Genomic DNA, 19,214 nt, shown 5'->3' on the forward strand with positions numbered 1-19,214 from the left:
TTTTTTTCTTCTATGATGTGAACTATAATGGAATAGCTTTTTCATAATAACAATTGTCTTGTAAGGAAGGATTTTGATAGATTTCTATTTTCATGGTTCTTAATTGCACCTCGATCCTCGTTCTGAAACCCATATATAGATGGAACGGCCTATGTTGATTAAATCTAAATAATAAAATTAATGACAACAATATTGCCCACTACGATATTATACGCGTTTAGCGAGGGACAAGGAGTATTTGCACAACAAAACCTAGAGCTTCATGAATACCCATCTTAATCTGTTCCCACTGATACTTAAATTATTGAGATTATGACAGACATGAGATAATTAATTTGAAGATTCATACCCTAAATTATTGATTATATAATAAGTATATTATAAGACTTTTGAGACGTTGCTTATCCTGAAGCCTAGATTTGGATAAATTTTGAGGTAGGCAGGCGAGAAGACATTCCGGCCCGGTCCTAATCCATCTTATTCCAATTAACAATGAAAAACATTATAAAAATAGGGTAACATGGAGTTATGTAAGGGGCAAAATAGTCACAAAACAAGATATAATGCGCTTAGTTGTGACTTATCTAATCAACGTGTCCAGGCATGACCTAATTGGTATCCCGATATTCGAAGTGGGGAGCATTAGTTTTTTTTTTTCTTTCCATTTATGATTTCTTCCAAGACCTTATTTGTTCACATATCTTTTTCTTAACACAATAAGAAAAACCAACTCTTTTAGTATATATATGTACATTGTTCTACTAGGGTTTAGCACCTTAAAACTTAGTTTTTAAAATAGAAAAAAGAGCGAAAAAAATGAAGGTTGAAGTAATATCTAGAGATATTATCAAACCTTCTTCTCCAACCCCCGAGTCTTTGCGCAACTATCAACTCTCTTTCCTTGACCAAGTATCACCCAGAACCCACAGTCCTTTCATTTACTACTACTCACTAAGCGACATTAATAATGAGTCCAACGACAACAATGTCATCGCTGACATATCCTACAAGCTCAAGAAATCTTTGTCCAAAACTTTAACCCTTTACTACCCACTAGCTGGAAGATTCACCAAAGACTTTTGCGTTGACTGCCATGATGACGGAGCACCCTTCTTTGAAGCTCGAGTACTGAAGAGGCAACTCTCCGACATTATTAAGAACCCTGTCCCTCTTGAACTCAATGATCTCCTTCCATTTCCTCTCGACGAATACGCAGGCTTACCCTTCGGTGTTCAGCTCAACATCTTTCCTTGTGGTGGAATCACCATTGGTGTCTGTATTGCACATCAAATCACAGACGCTTTATCTTGCTTAGAGTTTACGAAATGCTGGATGGCCATTGCTCGTGGTGAAGAGAACAAGGTAGTGAGACCTACGTTCGTCTCTGCATCGCTTTTCCCACCGAAGAATATTGGTGATTATGATCCAACTATGTCTCCTCCAAAGAAGAACACAAACGTAGCAAAGTTGTTTGTGCTTGATGCTCGAAAGGTTGAGGCTCTTAGGGCTAAATACGAGGAAAAAGCAAGAGGAGAAAATCAGGCAAAACCAAAGTGGCCGCGGCGGCTTTCTCGTGTTGAGGCCTTATCTGCTTTCTTATGGAGCCGCTACGTGGTGGCGACTGACTTAGATATTCAAAACAAATTATGTACTATCTTTCACCCAGTGAATATTCGGCCCAAGTTTGATAAGCCATTGCCGGAAAATTCTTTTGGGAACTACTATATATATCAAGCTAACGAGACATTATTACTTTCGTCCATCATCAGTAGTAACACTACTGAGGAAGAAAAAGATAACTGTTACGAGCTGGCATGGGTGATAGGAGAAGAGATAAGGAAGATCGACAAAAATTTTGTGGAAGATCTTCATAGAGTTGAGAAATCCGATGAGTACTTTGAGTCTCTCAAGAAGGGTACTGAGAGATCCGTCAGAGGAGAAGGGGTTGCGCTTTCTTTCAGTAGTTTGTGTAGGTTTCCTCTTTATGACGCTGACTTTGGATATGGAAAGCCCATTTGGGTGAGTTCTGCTGACAGGTGTTTCAGTAACATATTTGTTTTTATGGACAACAAAACTGGTGATGAAATAGAGACTTATGCTTGCTTCAGTCCGGAAGAAATGGCCAAATTTGAAGTTGATAAAGAGTTCCTCTCTCTTTTGTCCCGTCAGATTGAGTGAGAATCATCATCATCATCATCATGTTAATCAAACTAAATATGTACGAGAGAATTATTTGTTTTAGCTCTTTTGTGTGGTTTGTTTTACTTACGCAACGCTAGCTTGTATATATTTGAACACATGTAATAATAAGATGGTTTCCATCATCCAAGTGTAAAAATTGGTTTGCTATGATATGGATACATCGATCTTTCTCTATTTAATTAACTATAAATATATATCTTTCTACAGTAAAATCTCGATAGTCATAAGAACAGATGTTATAACTTGATTAACTAGAAATATTTTGACTTATCTTACAAAATATATTTTTTTTTTTTACATAAAAAAATGTTTATATTGACTTTAATAAATTAAATTCTAAGAAACAATAATAAATTATTGTTGACGGTGAAATCTCGTCAACGAAATTAGATTGAAAAACTCAAAGATAAATATAGAGATATTTAGATTTAGATATAGATAAGAACTTAGAATAAGCTTAAAGAAAGGTAAAACACAAATCAACAATGGAGTAAGCTTTGTATATTGCACAATAGCTTGATTGTACAATGAGTTTTTCCAACCCCTTTTCTGGAGGGGTAATGGTCTATTTATACTGGAGCTCTAATAGTTCCTCATACATTGTGGTCCCAGGGAATAAGACTGTACATAGGTACATTACTACAAGAAATCTGACATTTACCTACCAATTCCTTACCTACTTATATTTATTTGTAGGTAAAGATGACTTTTACCTACAAATATTTAATGGTATGAACTATTAATAGGTAAATATTGCAAAATATATAAACTATTTCATATTTATTTTTCTCTACCAATAAAATTGGTAGAAAAAGAGTTTTACCTACTTATATTTTAGAGGGAAAATTTTAAGCTTTTGGAGCTCATTTTTCCCTCCATTTTTATTTTAATATTTAAAATTTTATTAAAATTAATGCTATGTGTCTACAACATTATCATAGCATCTAACCATACTTATTTTATAATTTAGACATCATTTTATCAATACATTTAATATAATAAAAACATAAATAAAATTATTATCTAATATAAATATAATCTTATAAACTTAAACCCTAACACATCTCTTTCAAATCCTCTTCACTCTTCCTAACACCAAGCCGTCTATCTCTTTTTCGATCGAGCATTGCCTCCACCATTAGTCCATGGCTGAGCATAGCCGAGACCCTTCTTCTCCATGGTTGAGCATTAGGTGCCTTCATCTCTATTCTTGAACCAGAGGCCTCTTTTTTCTCTCTTCTCCGAGAAGCTTCCTTCTATGTTGTATGTCTTCTTCTATCTATGAATCCATAAGCTTCGCATTCCATATCTGAACCCAGAGGCCACCTTCTCTGAGATGCCTCTTCTGTTCTCTTACCCAGGCTCCTCCTTTGTCGAGATGCCTCGTTTCTTCAAGCTCTTGTCGAAACCCAAATGTCTCCTTCTTTAAGACACCACACTTGTCTCGTTGTTGTCTCTGTCATCTTCAGAGCCACCCACTGTCACCTTCAGAACCACCCATAGCCGCCTCCAAAGCAAGCCATTGTTGTCTTTCTCTCAGTTTGTATTGCCATTGATTTTCAACTTTTCTTCTAGTTTGTCTTTAACTTTTTTTTCTTTTTTTTTTTGTGGTGGGTATTGTTATATCTAAATCTATTTATTGTGGTGTTTTTATTCTTTGTGTTTATTTGATTGTATTTTTTGGATTTGTTTTGGAAGCAGGGAGCTCAGTAATGCTTTGGATTGCAGTGGCTGGGTCATGGATTTGGATTGCAGCAGTGAGGTTATGGATTTGGAACGACTTAGTAGATTTTCTATTGAGGTATATTTTCAGCATCTTGGTTGATGAAAATCCCCAATTTCTGAAGGATTGATGAAGAATTTTAATTGTTGAGGCATATTTTGTTTGAATATATTTTGGAGATTTGATTTATGATGCTATTTTTTTATTCTGTGTTTTGAGTATGATTTGAATTTGATTAGTTATTTTATTGTTTCTAATTATTTTTGGACCTGATATTTGACCGTATTATATGATTTTTTTTGTGCAAGTGTTTGATATGATGTAACAATTATTTTGAGTGGTTCTGTTTGCATCTTGCTATGTTGTTGGTTTTGGGCATTTCTAGTGAAGCAATACTTCTTTCTCCTTAAATGTCTACTAGCTTGATTTTGTATATATGTGTGTCTATTAGCAATGCTTTGCTGCTTGTGTCTTAGTATATTTCAGATTTGGTATTTGATCTCTTTATGAGATTAAATTTTCATTGTTTGAGTATTTTTGGATATGATCTATCTTTTCTTGCGTGTGTTTCTGATTTTTAAATTGATATGGGTTTTTTCAAGAACATATTTCCTTAATGTCTCATGTTTTTAAGAACATATTACCAATGAACATGTTTTTAAGGGACTTTAAATGATTTGTATTCAGATTAGGGACTCTGCTTTCTAGTTTGTATTTTCTTCATTGTTGTCTTCATTTGGGCTTTGGATACTTCTTGTATTTATGAATTACAAGCTTGGTTGTGTTTAGATGAAAAGCTTTAAATTCACAGTTTGTGGCTCTAGAATGTCTTGTATATCTTCATTTTTATCTTGTTTGAAAGCAATAGTTATTAATATTGATGAGTTTTTATAATCTAGATATTTTGATGAGTTTTTATTATCTCTGTAATATTGCCTACTGTGATGGTGAAAATTTATCAGTTCTTTGCATTTTGTGTGATTTTGAAATTAAAAGATTGGATTCAAAGAATCAATGGGTGATATATGTTAGTGAGAAATTAAATGTTTATTCCACTTTTAGGTAGATTAATTGTTTCCTCTGTAGGGAAATGCAAATCTACTCATCCAAAGGGGGTTCAGTTAGTTTCTAATGAGAGTAACTCATTCATTACTGTCTTACTATTTTCTCATGCTTCCTTATGATGTATTGTTTCTAATGAGAGTAGCTCTATGATTTTTTTTTAGTTTTTTCTGTGGTTATTCAAATCTATTAAATGATTTATGTCAAATTATATTGTATGCTGTTGACTAATTGGCTTGAATGAAATATGAGATTTTGAGTATGGGTGAAATACTGATTTTGGTGAGATTCGTTGATTGTAACATCATAATCTTCATGCTTGTTGAATTTGACATAATTCTGGATTTGTTTGAACTAACTTATATGCTTGATATCTATATATGTAATTAAGAAACTAGTTTTTATTATTCTTTTGTATATTTAAACTTTATTTATTGTTTTATTGAGATAAGGTTTGACATAATTATGTGCTCCTTTTCTAATAAATATATGGCATATCCAAAGGCCAATGCTCTTTTTCAAATATGAATTAGATTTATAAATTTGTTATAGACTCAACTGCCTAATTTGGCTATGCTGATATATTAAGTACTTTAATAAGGTTTATGTTCTTTATTGGTTTGAGGTATTAAGTTGTGTTCTACAGTTTTGTTTCATTGTCTGGATTATTCTTTCAAATGTTCTGGGGCTCCGAGATGTGTTATGTATTATGTTCATTGATTATATAGTTTGTATTTTGAGTTTTTTTATGTTAAACTTTGAATCTAGTTTGTATTATCTTCATCATTGTTTACATGTTCATATATATATATACTGCATAAGAACTTCTTTGTTTTATCACATGAATTATAGTTTTCGATGCATATTTCCTATTAAATGTAGTTTGAATGTTGACTTATATTTTCTTTTTTCAATTTGGATCATTATGCTACTTTGATTTTTTTTTTGCCTGTGATGTTGATAAATGATTATATTTTATGTTGGTGATTATGGAACTTGATGTGCTCATATATATGTTTTTTTAAATAAGTTGGTATATTAAGTGTCATAAATGCCCATAATAATAAGTCATATTTTCTGAAATCCTTATGATGATTAAATTGCGGATAATTATTTGCCAACCCGAACCCCACCTCCAAACATCTTCGTTGTCTACCTCACAAAGCCATCATCAACATTCACAAGTTCGAGAAAAAGGATGCTCTCGTGTAATAATCTCAAAGTGAAGAATAGACTTGTCATAGACTTGTTGATATTTTTTTTTTATGATATGTAATTAGTTTAACACTCATCTTTAATAAGCAATGAATATTTTATAATATATGTTTGTTTATTTTATTATTAATGGAAAATAATTTATTTGAGTTCGTTTCGGGAGTCACAAGATGATTGTATGGTTTTTTTCTAGTTTATTTATAATATAGAACATTTATAAATAACTGTTATTTTATTTTACCTACACATAACCATTAAATTTGACCAAAATATAAATTGTGTAACAGACTAATAAAATCATGCTATGTGGGCTAATAAAATGACCCCACATGGTCCAATAGTATTGTGCCGCGTAGAACAATAAAATGATAGCAATACATGTCAGTAGACACGTAGGATGACAAGTCATCAAACACGTCATCTGATAATTCATCAATTGATTTATAACTTAGTGGGGTCCACTGATTCTTTTACCTACCAGTATTAATAATTGTAGGTAAAGACTCTTTCCCCACTAACATTTACCTACCAGATTCTACCAATTCAATATTGGTAGGTAAACCATATTACCCACCATTTGGCTAGTTTTACCTACACTTACAATTGGTAGGTAAAGACTCCATTTTCGTGTAGTGATTGTCTGGGTAGTGGCACAGGTCGTGGTGGAGCAGAAGGTCATGGTGTCGGCCTGGTATGTGGCCAGAGGCGTGCACATAGTGCTTCCACTCTTTGTACCAACCTGTACCTCCACCACCTGCGCAATATAGATGTCAGGGTCACGCTTCTGTCCTCCTCATGGTCGTACGTCCTGCACCCGTACACGTACGAGTACTTTGTATCTAATGGTTATGTTGGTGCATGGCACATTGGGGGACCGCGGGACCATGGTGGTGTGAGGCCCTTGCACATGGGTGCGCGAGGCTTTGATGTCCAGGTGCGTGAGGCTAGTGGCGCGAGACGCCTTAAGGGGTTGCAGGACCATGAGTTCGCGAGGCCTTTGCACATGGGTGCACGAGGCCCTTGGTTTGTGGCCGAGGGATGTTTAGTGGAGGCCATGCCTCACAAGGCCCCTAGGGGCGCGAGACGTTTTAGGAGGCCGAGAGATCATGAGTGCGCGATGCCCTTGCACATGGGTGCGCGAGGCCTTGATGCCCAGGTACGTGAGGCTGGTGGTGCGAGGCACCTAGGTGCGCATGGGCATGACATCTCGTGAGACCCTTTGGTTTGCGAGGGCGTGATGTCTCGCGAGGCACTTTCCTGCGTGAGGGCGTGGCGTCTCGCAAGGTGCCAGGTGAATGGTAAGTGGGCGAGGCATGGAGTGTCTCGCTGCGTGTGACCTGGAGCGCCTCGCCACGCGAGGCTGGGCGAGGCCTGGTGCGCCTCGCTGTGTGAGACTGGGCATGGCAGGGCAAGGCCTGGAGTGCCTCGCTGCACGAGGCTAGACGGGGCTTGGTGCACCTCGCTGTGCGAGATTGGGCGCGGCAGGGCGAGGCCTGGAGCGCCTCGCTGTGCGAGGCTGGACGGGGCTTGGTGTACCTCGCTATGCGAGACTGGGTGTAGCAGGGCGAGGCTGGGTGACGCCTGACCGAGGCACGGAGTGCCTCGCTACGCAAGACTGGGTGACGCCTGGTCGAGGCATGAAGGGCCTCGCTCCGTAAGGTTTGGGTGTGGCATAGTGCGGGATACCCTTCTAAGTGTGAGACCCATCCGAGGCATGAAACACCTTGATGGCGTGAGGCCATTGGCCTAAGGAAATGTTCACCTATAATTTCCATACTTCCATCAAGGAAAGCTTTAAGAGAAATTATTACATATTCACAAGACCCATGGGTTGGAGCCAAATATCATGAATACCCGCCCTTTAACCTCGTAGCCTAACCGGGGATCAGAGATTTTTTCCTTGGTCAATTTTGTGGCATCCACACTTGCCCCCCAAGTCTATAGGGAGGCCTTTAGGCGTTCTTGTAGACTCTTCTCTTCCTTTTTATTATTCCCTCTCTCTTTTTTTTTTTTTTTTTGTATTTATCATGCTCGGGGTCCTTTGGAACCCACACGAAAGGGGGTTCGATAGATCTCTCTTTGGTGCACCTTGATTGTATCTATAAGGATACATTGATCCCTTGGGTTCTAGTTATCCTTTTACATACTTTTGCGCGCACTTATTATTTCTTGCGAGAAGCGTCCTTCTCGTCATTAGGCATAGTACTATTTTTGCAAGCGTCTTCTTTGAGATGTCAGGGTCACGCTTCTGTCCTCCTCATGGTCGTACATCCTGCACCCGTACACGTACATGATGGTTAGGTTGGTGCGTGGCACCTGCGCGATATAGACATCGTTGCCCTGCCTGCGCTGTACTCACACTCGGCAATTCAGTGGTGGTATCCTATTATCTTGAGTTATACACACCCAAGATAATTCGTGCAAGTGCTATACTCACACAAGCAGCTAAAATCTAGTAGCATGCCTACTCTATCATCTAAGCATGTCTACTAACTAAAATCCCTAGCACTATCCTCATGCTAGTCAACCTAATGCAACAATTCAGATCACAAATATAATTACATAATTAACAAATAAGAAAACAAGGTTGCACGCATAACGTACACCCTGTGCGCAAATGCCCACTCTTCTTACCTTAAACAGTGCGTTTTCCGCTGACGTGTCTCGAACCACTCGCTGCGTCACCTCGACGACCGCTAGCTCCTAAACATCCAATTACACAGCGAAAATTCAGGAAAAATTAAAAAAAAAAATAGGTGTTAAGGTTTTATTTCGAAACCCTATTATCGAAATAATTTAACTATGCCATTTTAACATGCATGACACGTAAATTAAAATAATTTTCCACAAAAGGTTCAAACCATCATGTCACATGCACAAACAATGATGTTTCTAACGTATCGCATGAATTCATATAAATGCTTTTTATGTGAAAATTACCAAAATACCCTTTAATATCATAATTACATTAAAGACTCAATAATTTTATAAAAATTATCATATGACAACAAAATTTAATAAAAAACTTTTCAAAAACACTAAATAATCAGCAAATTCTCATATAAGACCAAAAGAATAATTTTTAACATTTATAAATTATTTTTCCTCAATTTCTCAAATAAAACCCAAATAATAGAAATAAATGCACAACCAGCCCAAAAATCAAACTAACATACAGAACTATTTAAAAATAAAAAATAAACTTATAAAAATTATTTTAGAATTTTCTGGGCAAAATAACTATTTTTCTTAATTAATTTTATAGAAAACCTAATTCATTAAAGAAAACTTCATAACTGATTAAAAATAGAATCTAACTATATAGATTAGTTTCTACACCCTACAGTAACACACAAAAATTACCTAGGGTTCAAAATAGTAGCATTAATATTTTTTTATATTTAAAATATAAAATACGCCAAATAAATCATAAAAATTACATAAATGATCAAAATTCGAAATAAAATTACAGAGAGCCTTAAAATCTCATTTTAAACTTATAAAAAATTCTCAGAATTTTTAGAATATTTTAAATAATTTTTCACATTTATTTTCTTAAATCACATATTTAAAAGAAAATAATCGAAGAAAATTTTCAAAAGATAAAAACTTAAATCTAAAAATAAAAAGCCATTATAAATCATACAGATATCATTGAAACATAAAATCATATTTTTATGAAAAATAAAAAATGTTTTTCATAATTAATCTTTATTTAAACTTCAATAAATCATAAGAATTCAAAGAAAAATCAGAAAAATATGAAACCAGTTGGAAAATGATCTAAAATTAATGTACTCATTTTTAAGATTGAAAAAAAAAAAAAAAAACCTCAGTAAACACCGAGATCGGGTTTGCCGGAGCTCTCGCTGAAGTTGTTGTCTTCTTCGGCGCCGACGAGGTTGTTTCTTTTGTTTCTGGCTACCCCAACGTTCCAAACCATTTGGAAACATCCCACACGTGTTCCAGCTGTCCAAAACGACCCTAAGACACAAAAAATCACACCACAGCCGCCTTGGTCGAAGTCTTCTTCTCCAACGCCGGTGTACCGCCAACAATGGAGCTCAAAATTGGTTTTTCTTGCTCTGGACCATTTCAGTATGTTTCTTCATGTCAAAACCGATTCTTGGAGTCCCCTAAGCTTGTTTATCACCAACCACGCACACCATACATTCTTGAACACACTTAAATCCAAAATTATCTAAGAATATGCATTTTCTTGGATAAAAATGGTGAATCACAATCTGAGGCTTTATAAATGTATTTCCCACACTTAAAATATTTATTTCCTCCCCTAGAATGATTCTACAATGTTCATTACTGCCCAGATTTTTCCCAAGTGCAAGAACTCAAAAATTACACACTCTTTCTTCAATCCTTTGCTTCCCTCACTATTTCCACGATTTCTCCTTCAGATTATCATGGTAACACGTTTTAGAATAGATTTAGAAAATATGTTAGCGTTTGAAGTGGTAAGATCCTTTTTTTAAGGAATTCTTTATTTTTTTCTTTAAAAAAAAATAACTAAGTTCCACAACTGATATTATCAGTTAAATTTCGAAAATTGAACCAATTTTATGAATATTTAATCATGTTAAAACAGAAGAAATAAAGTCTCTAAAATGCCCCTTGAACCAATCCCAAACTTGAGGGTATTATGGTCTTTTCGCAAATTCAAATATTTAATATTATGGCAAACCAAAAATTACACATAATATGATAAAATAATTTCAAGCATATTATTATTACTATTATGCTCATGATAATAATAATAATAATAATAATTTTTAATTAAATAAATAACTTAACCCGAGCCATTATTTATTCACTTGACATTATTCTCATGTTGTGATTCCACAAAAACTTAAACATGAGAAACCATGAATTTTATTTTCATTGGAAGTCATACATATCCAATATTCCATCAAAGGAAAAGAAAAAAAAAACAAGGATGCACATAGTGAGAAAATTACGAAATTACCCTTCTTGGAAAACGGATATTACAATTATCCCCCCCTGAAAAGAAATTTCGTCCCGAAATTCTATTCAAACAACTCGGGATACTGCTGCAGCATATCAGACTCTAATTCCCAGGTTGCCTCCTTAACAACACTGTTCCTCCACAATACCTTTACAAAGGAAATGGTCTTATTCCCTAGAACTTTGTCCTTTCGATCGAGTATTTTCACTAGATGCTCATCGAATGACAAATCCTCCTGCAAACCCAAGGTCTCGTAGCTCAGTACATGCGATGGTTCAGATACATATTTTCGAAGTTGTGACACATGAAATACATTGTGCACCCTGGACAATAATGGTGGTAAAGCTACCCTGTAAGCCATATTGCCCACTCTATCCAAAATCTCAAAAGGTCTGACATACATGATTCCTTTCCAAACCTCTTCACCGAGATTCCCTTCCTTGGAGTCACACGCAGAAATACATGATCACCAATTTCAAACTCAACATTCTTGCACTTTAGGTCTGCATAAGACTTCTGTCTGCTCTGAGCTGTGACCATCCTAGCCCTAATTTTCTAAATAGCCTCATTGGTGTGTTGCACTGCATCGGGTCCAAGTAGTTTTCTCTCTCCCAGTTCATCCCAGTGAAGTGGGGACCTACACTTTCTTCCATATAACATTTCATATGGTGCTACCCCGATGGTAGATTGGTAGTTGTTGTTGTACAAAAACTCAATCAGTGGCAAGTATCTACTCCAGGATCCCTGAAAGTCAATGACACACGCTCTGAGCATATCTTCTAAGATCTGATTTGTTCTCTAGGTTTGACCATCCGTTTCTGGGTGATAAGTTATACTAAACTTCAATCGAGTTCTCATTGCTCTCTACAAACTCTCCCAGAATGATGATGTAAACCGAGCATCCCGATCACACACAATAGAGTACGGTGTTCCATGTAGCCGTACTATCTCATCCATGTACAACTCAGCGAATTGATCCATAGAATAATTCATGCGCACTGGTAAGAAGTGAGCTGACTTAGTATACCTATCCACAATTACCCAAATTGCATCGTGCTGTTTTGTGGTCCTAGGTAACCCCGTCACAAAATCCATAGATATCTCATCCCACTTCCATTCAGGAATATTCAACTATTGCAGTAGCCCCGCTGGTCTTTGATATTCTGCCTTAACCTGCTGGCAAGTTAAGCATTTTGCCACAAATTCCACTACATCCTTTTTCATTCCCGGCCACCAATACAATACCTTAAGGTCATGGTACATCTTAGTGGTGCCGAGGTGAACTGAATATGAGGTAGTATGAGCTTCTGCCAGAATGTCTTTCCTCAGCTCATCACTGTTTGGCACACAAATACGCCTCTTGAATCTAATTAGTCTGGTATTTGACATAGTGAAATCCTTGGCATTCCCATCCTGCATCTCTTTCTTTAGGTCACTCAACTTCTTTTCTGCATTCTGTCATTCCCTGATCCTTTCTAACAAGGTGGACGGAAGTGTAACCTTTGCAAGTTTTCCTGTGATCAGTTCTATACCAGCTCATTCCATGTCTTCTAGGATCTTCCTTGATACTCCTTGTAAAGAAGAAACCATTCCCAGCCCTCTGCGGCTAAGTGCATCTGCCATAACATTGGCTTTACCGGGGTGGTATAGTATGTCGCAGTCATAATCCTTGACTAACTCCAACCATCTCCTCTGTCTCATATTTAACTCCTTATGGGTGAAGAAGTATTCGAGGCTCTTGTGATCGGTGTAAATCTCACATTTCACCCCATAGAGATAGTGATGCCAAATCTTCAGTGCAAAGACAACCGCTGCTAATTCCAGGTCGTGTGTCGGATACCTCTGCTCATAATCTTTCAGTTGCCTAGAGGCATAGGCTATCACCTTACCAGATTGCATCAGTACACATCCTAACCCTTGTTTTGACACATAACAGTAAACCACAAACTGCCCGTCCTCTGAAGGTAAGCTGAGTACAGGTGCTGATATAAGCCGACTCTTCAATTCTTGGAAGCTCTGCTCGCATTTATCTGACCAGTTGAACTTCAGATTCTTTCTTGTCAATTTTGTCATCGGTGCGGCTATCTTCGCAAATCCTTTGACAAACCTCCTATAATAGCCTGTCAAACCCAGAAAACTTCTGACTTCCGAGCCATTCTTTGGTCTTGGCCATTCTTTCACTGCATCAATCTTTTCAGGATCTACTTTCACTCCTCCATCGGTGACAATATGACCCAGAAAACCAACCTCAGATAACCAGAACTCACACTTCTTGTATTTGGCATATAGTTGATGTTGTCTCAATCGTTGCAAGGTCAGACGTAAATGACCCTCGTGTTCTTCTTCTGTCTTGGAGTAGACCAATATATCATCTATGAACACAATGACAAAATGATCTAAGTACTCCTTGAAAACCCTATTCATGAGGTCCATAAAGGCTGCTGGGGCATTTGTGAGTCCAAACGACATCACCAAAAATTCGTAATGCCCGTACCTGGTTTGGAAGGCTGTCTTTGGTATATCATCATTCTTGATCCTCAACTGATGGTATCCCGACCGAAGATCAATTTTTGAAAACACCTTGGTCCCCTGAAGCTGGTCGAACAGATCATCGATTCTCGCCAAAGGATATTTGTTCTTTATTGTGACCTTATTCAGCTCCCGATAATCAATACACATCCTCATAGACCCGTCTTTCTTCTTGACAAAAAGTACTAGTGCGCCCTAAGGAGAATAACTCGGTCTGATGAACCCCCGCTTAAGTAATTCCTCCAATTGAGTTTTGAGCTCTTTCAATTCTGTTGGTGCCATTCTGTATGGTGCTCGAGATACAGGCGTTGTCCCGGGCATCAAATCAATTACAAATTCTATCTCCCTGTGCGGAGGTAAACCTTGTAGTTCTTCTGGAAAAACATCGAGGAACTCAGCTTCAACTCTTGTCTCTTCAGGTTTCCTTTCTGTCTCTTCGGTTTCATTGACCATGTTCACGAGATACCCCAAACATCTGTGTTGCAACATTTCTCTAGCTTTCATCGCTGATATGATAGGAGTTCTGGGTTTCTTGCTTATGCCTTCGAACTTAAATGGATCTCCGCCTTCTGGTGTAAAGACCACTTTCTTGCGTTTGCAGTCGATAGATGCTCTGTATTTGGAAAGAAAATCCATCCCCAGAAATACATCAAAATCAGTCAAATCTAATACAATCAGGTTTACATACAATTCCCTCCCATCTATCCATAAAGTTACAGCTTTAACCCAATTTTTAGATATTACAATTTCCCCAGAAGGTAACATAGTCCCAAACCCCACATTAAATAATTCACTAGGTGCATTTACAACATCTACAGTTCTACTAGAAATAAAATAGTGTGATGCACCAGAATCAAATAAAACTTTACATGTGATATTGGCCATAGGGATCTGACCTGTTACGACGGAAGGGCTTGCCTCGGCTTCAGCTTGGGTGATGGTGAAGACTCTGGCTGGGACGTACTTGTCATCCTTCTTCTATTCTTCCTTATTGCCAGATTGTTCCCATGTCGGACAATTGCGGTTCACGTGACCTTCCTTCCCACATTTGTAGCAAACTCCAGCTTTGTACTCACCAAAATGACGTTTTGTGCACTTAGGGCAAGGTAGAATGTTTCTGCCATCATTTCCACCAGGACGGTTGTCATTGTTGGGCTTGGGCCGTTTATCATTTTTGGCTTGGCTTGGCTGGTCCTGTCCCCTTTTCCTATTGTCATTGGAGGTGGCTGCCCCATTCTTCTTGGCATCCCTTCTAGCAGCATTATCTTTCCAGATTCTCTCTTCGCTTCTTCCAGGCGTAAGAGCCATTTCCACCACTTCAACATAGGTGAAAACACCTCTAGAAACAATCTCCACATCCCGAGCTATCATTGGTTTCAGACCTCTCACAAACCAGTCCGCTTATACCTTGTCAGTAGGTACAAGATCCTTGGCAAACTTCGCAAACGATCGAACTTCTATGCATATTCTGTCACCAAGAGATTACCTTGAGTCAGCTTGGTAAATTCATCCATTTTTGCTGCTAACACTGCTGAATTGTAGTATTTATCATTAAACACCTGTTTGAATCCGTCCCAATCCATAGTGTTAACATCCTGTGATTGCTCCACCACCTCCCACCAAATTCGAGCATCTTTTCTCAGTATGAAAGATGCGCACACCACTCGTTCATTGCCTTGAACTCCCATCATGTTCAAGATCCTCTCCATCCCACTGATCCACTCCTCTGCTTGGGCCGGATCGATGCTGCCTTCAAACACTGGCGGGTGTTGCTTTTGAAACCTTTCAAACAAAGGCTCCATACGATTCTCTACAACCAGTAACCCTACAATGGCAGGTGGCTGCCTAACCATTGATGCTTTAGACCTTACAGGTGGCTCAGCTTGCTGCCTCAATTGATTGATCTCTGCGTTCTATCTTTGAATGGTCTCTTCCATTCTCACAAAATGTTCTTCCCATCCTTGTGGCAGTTCGGGCTGTGCTGCATTCACTGCTGATCTCCCCCTACCTTGACCACGTCCTACTCTGACTGATCTACAAGGGAGAATTCTTAATTTCTTGAACCACACACGTAATTAACTTATAAGGAAAAGGAATTATTACAATAAAGAGATCATTATAAGAGAACACTAAGTACGTAAATGGGCATAGTCAAAAAGCAAAAATTCTTAAGTAATCTTTAATCGCTTACAGTACAGTGAGTCGAGCTCGTCCTTGGCGATGAACTTTACATGTTAGGGCTTATCACAGATTCTTTAGGACCGTTTTGCTCTGATACCATACTGTAACGCCCCGATTTCCCGAGACGTTACTTAGGGAGTCCATTTAAAAATAATTAACAATAAATACTTTAAGACACTGAGAGAAAGTATTTATTTAAAATTTAAACAGACAATGAGATCTCATTATTTAAAAATAAAAATGTTGGACGCTAGGTTTAATAACAACAACATAAAGAAAATAACCATTCAAGTCTGAAAATTTAAAAACATAACATTTATTTCTAAAAACATAAAATAACTGGAGCCCAGCCTCTAACATGTTCCGTCCATGCCTCGAGCCCGCACCACTCACTGCTTTGCTTTGCCTTTACCTGCACATAGAGTACCCGTGAACTAACTCCCAGTAAGAAGAGTTGTGTAGGACATAACTCCCCAAACCAGAAAACATAAACTTTCAACTAAACATAAGTAAACATCCTAAGCATAATAATCATCGTGCGATATATAAACACCATATCACACTAACATAATGTGTGTTACACTCACACACATAAATACTAACAAGTCATGTTGATCAGACATGAAATGTAATATGCCTTGCCTGCGCTGTACTCACACTCGGTTGTTCCTCCAGACATCGTTGCCCTGCCTGTGCTGTACTCACACTCGGCAGTTCCATGGTGGCATCCTATTATCCTGAGTTATACACACCCAAGATAATTTGTGCAAGTGCTATACTCACACAAGCAGCTAAAATCTAGTAGCACGCCTACTCTATCATCTAAGCATGTCTACTAACTAAAATCCCTAGCACTATCCTCATGCTAGTCAACCTAATGCAACAATTCAGGTCACAAATATAATTACATAACTAACAAATAAGAAAACAAGGTTGCACGCATAACGTACACCCTGTGCACAGATGTCCACTCTTCTTACCTTAAACAGTGTGTTTTCCGCTGACGTGTCTCGAACCACTCGCTGCGTCACCTCGATGACCGCTAGCTCCTAGACGTCCAATTACACAGCGAAAATTCAGGAAAAAAAAACATAGGCGTTAAGGTTTTATTTCGAAACCCTAATTATCGAAATAATTTAACTATGCCATTTTAACATGCATGACACGTAAATTAAAATAATTTTCCACAAAAGGTTCAAACCATCATGTCACATGCACAAACAATGATGTTTCTAACGTATCGCATGAATTCATATAAATACTTTTTATGTGAAAATTACCAAAATACCCTTTAATATCATAATTACATTAAATACTCAATAATTTTATAAAAATTATCATATGACAACAAAATTTAATAAAACTTTTTCAAAACCCTAAATAATCAGCAAATTCTCATATAAGACCAAAAGAATAATTTTTAACATTTATAAATTATTTTTCCTCAATTTCTCAAATAAAACCCAAATAATAGAAATAAATGCACAACCAGCCCAAAAATCAAACTAACATACAGAACTGTTTAAAAATCCAAAATAAACTTATAAAAATTATTTTAGAATTTTTTGGGAAAAATAACTATTTTTCTTAATTAATTTTATAGAAAAACTAATTAATTAAAGAAAAATTCATAACTGATTAAAAATGGAATCGAACTATACTTACCGGTTTCTACACCCTACAGTAACACAAAAAAATTACCTAGGGTTTAGAACAATAGCATTAATATTTTTTTTATATTTAAAATATAAAATAAGCCAAATATATCATGAAAATTACATAACTAATAAAAATTCGAAATAAAATTACATAGAGCCTTAGAATCTCATTTTAAACTTATAAAAAAATTCTCAGAATTTTTAGAATACTTTAAATAATTTTCAAATTTATTTTTTTAAATCACATATTTAAAAGCAAATAATTGAAGAAAATTATCAAATACGATCAAAACTTGAGAAATCATACATATATCATTGAAACATAAAATGATATTTTTCTGCACAATAAAAATATTTTTCATAATTAATCTTTATTTAAACTTCAATAAATAATAATAATTCAAAGAAAAATCAGAAAAATATGAAACCAGTTGGAAAATGATCTAAAATTAATGTAATAATTTTTAAGATTGAAAAAAAAAAAACCTCAGTAAACACTCAGATCGGGTTCGTCGGAGCTCTCGCCGGAGTTGTTGTCTTCTTCGGCGCCGGCTACCCCAACGTTCCAAACAACTTTGAAACTTACCACACGTGTTCCAGCAGTCCAAAACGACCCTAAGACACAAAAAATCATGCCACAGCCGCCTTGGTTGAAGTCTTCTTCTCCAACGCCGGTGTACCGCCAACAATGGAGCTCAAAATTGGTTTTTCTTGCTCTAGACCATTTCAGCCTATTTCTTCACATCAAAACCAATTCTTGGAGTCCCCTAAGCTTGTTTATCACCAACCACGCACACCATACACTCTTGAACACACTTAAATCCAAAAATATCCAAGAATATGCATTTTCTTGAATAAAAATGGCGAATCACAATTTGAGGCTTTATAAATATATTTTCCACACTCAAAATGTTTATTTCCTCCCCTAGAATGATTCTACAATGTTCATTACTGTCCAGATTTTTCCTAAGTGCAAGAACTCAAAAATTTCTTCTCTTTTAAAAAAAACGATAATTACACTCTCTCTCTTCAATCCTTTGCTTCCCTCACTATTTCCACGATTGCTCCTTCTAATTATCATGGTAACACGTTTTAGAATAGGTTTAGAAAATAAGTTAGCATTTGAAGTGGTAAGATCCTCTTTTCAAGGAATTCTTTATTTTTTTCTTTAAAAAAAAAAATAACTAAGTTCCACAACTGATATTATAAATTAAATTTCAAAAATTTAACCAATTTTATGAATATTTACTCATGTTAAAATAGAAGAAATAAAGTCTCTAAAATGCCCCTTGAACCAATCCCAAACTTGAGGATATTATGGTCTTTTCGCAAATTCAAATATTTAATATTATGGCAAACCAAAAATTACATACATAATATGATAAAATAATTTCAAGCATATTATTATTACTATTATGCTCATAATAATAATAATAATAATAATAATAATTTTTAATTAAATAAATAACTTAACCCGAGCCATTATTTATTCACTTGACATTATTCTCATGTTGTGATTCCACAAAAACTCAAACATGAGAAACCATGAAATTTATTTCCATTGGAAGTCATACATATCCAATATTACATCAAAGGAAAAGAAAAGAAACAAAAAATGACAAGGATGCACACAGTGGGAAAATGACGAAATTACCCTTCCGGG

General features: G+C 36.4%; 2 protein-coding genes across 2 annotated transcripts; one reads left to right on the forward strand and one right to left on the reverse strand.

Moving 5' to 3' along the window:
- Positions 1–816: 816 nt before the first annotated feature.
- On the forward strand, positions 817–2,178 carry LOC133823772 (stemmadenine O-acetyltransferase-like). Its single transcript, XM_062256622.1, has one exon. It carries the CDS (start codon positions 817–819, stop codon positions 2,176–2,178), a length of 1,362 nt encoding a protein of 453 aa, XP_062112606.1.
- Positions 2,179–14,690: 12,512 nt separating this feature from the next.
- On the reverse strand, positions 14,691–15,565 carry LOC133823773 (uncharacterized). Its single transcript, XM_062256623.1, has 2 exons — positions 15,199–15,565; positions 14,691–15,076 (listed from the first exon to the last, which is right to left on the reverse strand). The coding sequence occupies exons 1-2, from the start codon at positions 15,563–15,565 to the stop codon at positions 14,691–14,693; spliced, it is 753 nt and encodes a 250-aa protein (XP_062112607.1).
- Between the last annotated feature and the right edge of the window lie 3,649 nt (positions 15,566–19,214).

The sequence above is a fragment of the Humulus lupulus genome, chromosome 3 (genome assembly GCF_963169125.1).
Source record: "Humulus lupulus chromosome 3, drHumLupu1.1, whole genome shotgun sequence".
NCBI classification, from domain to species: Eukaryota; Viridiplantae; Streptophyta; class Magnoliopsida; order Rosales; family Cannabaceae; genus Humulus; species Humulus lupulus.

Bases quoted from the DNA above. Each gene is read 5' to 3' on its own strand.
- LOC133823772 (XM_062256622.1), top strand. From the start codon at position 817: ATGAAGGTTGAAGTAATATCTAGAGATATTATCAAACCTTCTTCTCCA.
- LOC133823773 (XM_062256623.1), bottom strand. From the start codon at position 15,565: ATGGTTAGGCAGCCACCTGCCATTGTAGGGTTACTGGTTGTAGAGAAT. The intron at 15,077-15,198 runs GTAATCTCTTGG...AACCAATGATAG, and splicing joins ATTTACCAAGCTGACTCAAG to CTCGGGATGTGGAGATTGTT.